The sequence below is a fragment of the Suillus subaureus genome (genome assembly GCF_016647635.1).
Source record: "Suillus subaureus strain MN1 chromosome Unknown BJ212scaffold_273, whole genome shotgun sequence".
Lineage (NCBI taxonomy): Eukaryota > Fungi > Basidiomycota > Agaricomycetes > Boletales > Suillaceae > Suillus > Suillus subaureus.
This window is the reverse complement of record NW_024538829.1, coordinates 1-2,367: the sequence shown is the minus strand read 5'-3', so window position 1 is coordinate 2,367 and position 2,367 is coordinate 1. Positions and strand designations below refer to the sequence as shown.

Here is a 2,367-nt window from a genome sequence, read left to right as displayed (position 1 = left end):
TGCCCCATCTCACCTGACCACCCTGGCGCCAACGTTTTTCATGGTCCGTCCTGAGTAAATTTGCTGGCGAGATTCAATTTCGATCAGATAGCGCTCGTAAACCGGTTAACTTCTGACCACAAACGTACAAGTCCGGCACATCATGCCATTGTATAAAAGCCGGGTCAATCACAGGACTTTTAATATTCTCAACCGCAGTCAATATCACTGGTGAAGCCTCGGGCATCAGTTGTCAAGCATGTACTACAAGTCGCTCTTCCCAGACCTGCCAAAGGTCCCCAGAATCTAATGTTCACCACCTGCTCTTCAACCGGCCTGATCAGCGGGAGTGGCCAGACTACACATTATTCGTGAATATAGCCAATGGCCAGCGGCGTTCGTTCAGGGAGTTTGTTGAGCGTGTCCGTGATGGCGCTACTGCACTGGGTGCTGATGTTGTCGCAAGGTGGCCTAGGCCTTCGTCCAGAGAATGGAGATCTTGTAGGCATACTGAGCGAGAACTGCCCAGTACGTTGTATCCCATTATTCATTCGAGACTGAATTGATAAGGTAATTTTTTCAGGACTATGTAGCCCTGCTACATTCCCTACTGGCTATCACCGTCCCGTTTGCGCTATTCTCATCCTATTCAAACCCCATACGAGCTCAAACACGCCAATTCTCTCGCGCAGGCGACTAGGATCTTTGCAAGCCCCTCGTTGCTGCGACTCGCTTTGGACTTCGGGTCTTCCAGCAGATCGGATTTACCTCTTAGAAGGAGAGAATAAAGGGTATACAAGCTACGATCAGCTCATCTCCTCTGCTCGAAGAACGGTGTTCCACGTGTGCCAGTCCGTCATGCTACCAAGGACACTCTGGCCTACTTGATCTATTCTAGTGGAACTAGTGGTCCTCCTAAAGGTATGCGTCTCTTTTTACCACTGGCTCGGTTCCGAACCGCAGAAGCATAGACGCACCGTCTGATTATATTGTACAGCCGTCATGACATCCCATGGAAATATCGCTACTACCACCCTCTCAGCAATGGTAAACGGTATGGAAATAGCTAAAACTCAGGCTGTATGTCTTCCTACTCTACTTTCTTGGTCTCGCTGACTCTTCTACTAGCCATCAGTATGGAACACTCCTGATGGGCTACAAGTGACCTCCAATGTCCTTCCGCTCTACCACTCTATCGGCCTTTACACGACCAGCTTCCTCAACTTCCTCAGTCCCTCCACGATTGTCATGCTCCCGAAATGGGACATCGATATATTCTTGACAGCATCCCCAAGTAAGTGAATACCAAGAGCAATCAGCGTATTCTGTAGTACTTCTGGTACTCAGTCTTGAGTCGCAATGTAGATACCACATCACAAGCATAATCGTCGTCCCTTCCCTTCTGCACCAGCTCGTTCACCATCCACGCTTCAAAACTACTGATATGAAGTCGGTTAAGACAATTGGAAGCGGTGGCGCATACCTCCCGTCCCAGCTCTCCGACCAGGTTTGCGCCCGTTTCCCAGACATACCAAGAGTTTCTGAAGGTGCGTCCTCTACGTATCGTGTGCAACCCCCGGTATACTGTTGATATTCACAGGTTATGGTATGTCCGAATTCGTAAGCGATCTACCCATCTGCTCCTTCCAGCCCGCTGACGTCATTGTCTGAGATAGACAATGGCCATTGCCATGAAGCCTGTCCCTGGCATGCTCAATGGACGTGTCAAAAACAAGCCTGGCTCTGCCGGAATTCTCGTTTCCGGTGTCGAAGCCCGCGTTGTCCGTCCCGACGGGTCTCTTGCGGGCCCAAACGAGCCGGGCGAACTTCTCGTCCGCGGAGGCTCTGCGGCGCTGGGATACAAGGGAAATGACAAGGCCACTCGGGAAACGTTTGTCGATGGATGGGTGCACAGGCGACCAAATACGGATCGATGAGGACGAGGTACTTTTGTAAGTTGGTTAGACAAGTGCGATATGCCCACTCATATTAGAGTCGATCTGTCTTGTTCGCAGTTTCGAAGACCGCACCAAGGCAAGCTGCACCATCCATAAACATAACTCGTTTTGTGATTTACTTATCCCCATCCTCACAGGACACGCTCAAAATCTCAGGGATGCAAGTGTCTCCTGTTGAAATCGAGAACGCGATCCTGGCGCAGCCCGATAAGCTGATTACCGATGTGAGCGTTGCGGGTGTTTCGGGTGGGCGTACCTCGGACGAACGCATACCCCGCGCGTGGATCGTGTTATCCCCTGCGGGCACAGCATTGGGTGAGAAAGAGGTTGTGACACGACTCAATGCGTGGGTGCAGGAGCGCCTGAGTCGGTATAAGTGGTTGAGAGGAGGCATTGGAATTGTTGAGACGGTAAGTTCATTCCTCGTTTT

At 50.9% G+C, this 2,367-nt stretch overlaps 1 protein-coding gene across 1 annotated transcript; it reads right to left on the bottom strand.

Moving 5' to 3' along the window:
- Nucleotides 1-1,984: 1,984 nt before the first annotated feature.
- On the bottom strand, nucleotides 1,985-2,367 carry BJ212DRAFT_484091 (uncharacterized protein). Its single transcript, XM_041343312.1, has one exon. It carries the CDS (start codon nucleotides 2,329-2,331, stop codon nucleotides 2,053-2,055), a length of 279 nt encoding a protein of 92 aa, XP_041185331.1. The 5' UTR covers nucleotides 2,332-2,367; the 3' UTR covers nucleotides 1,985-2,052.

Coding starts and splice junctions, on each gene's coding strand:
- BJ212DRAFT_484091 (XM_041343312.1), bottom strand. CDS start 2,331: ATGCCTCCTCTCAACCACTTATACCGACTCAGGCGCTCCTGCACCCAC.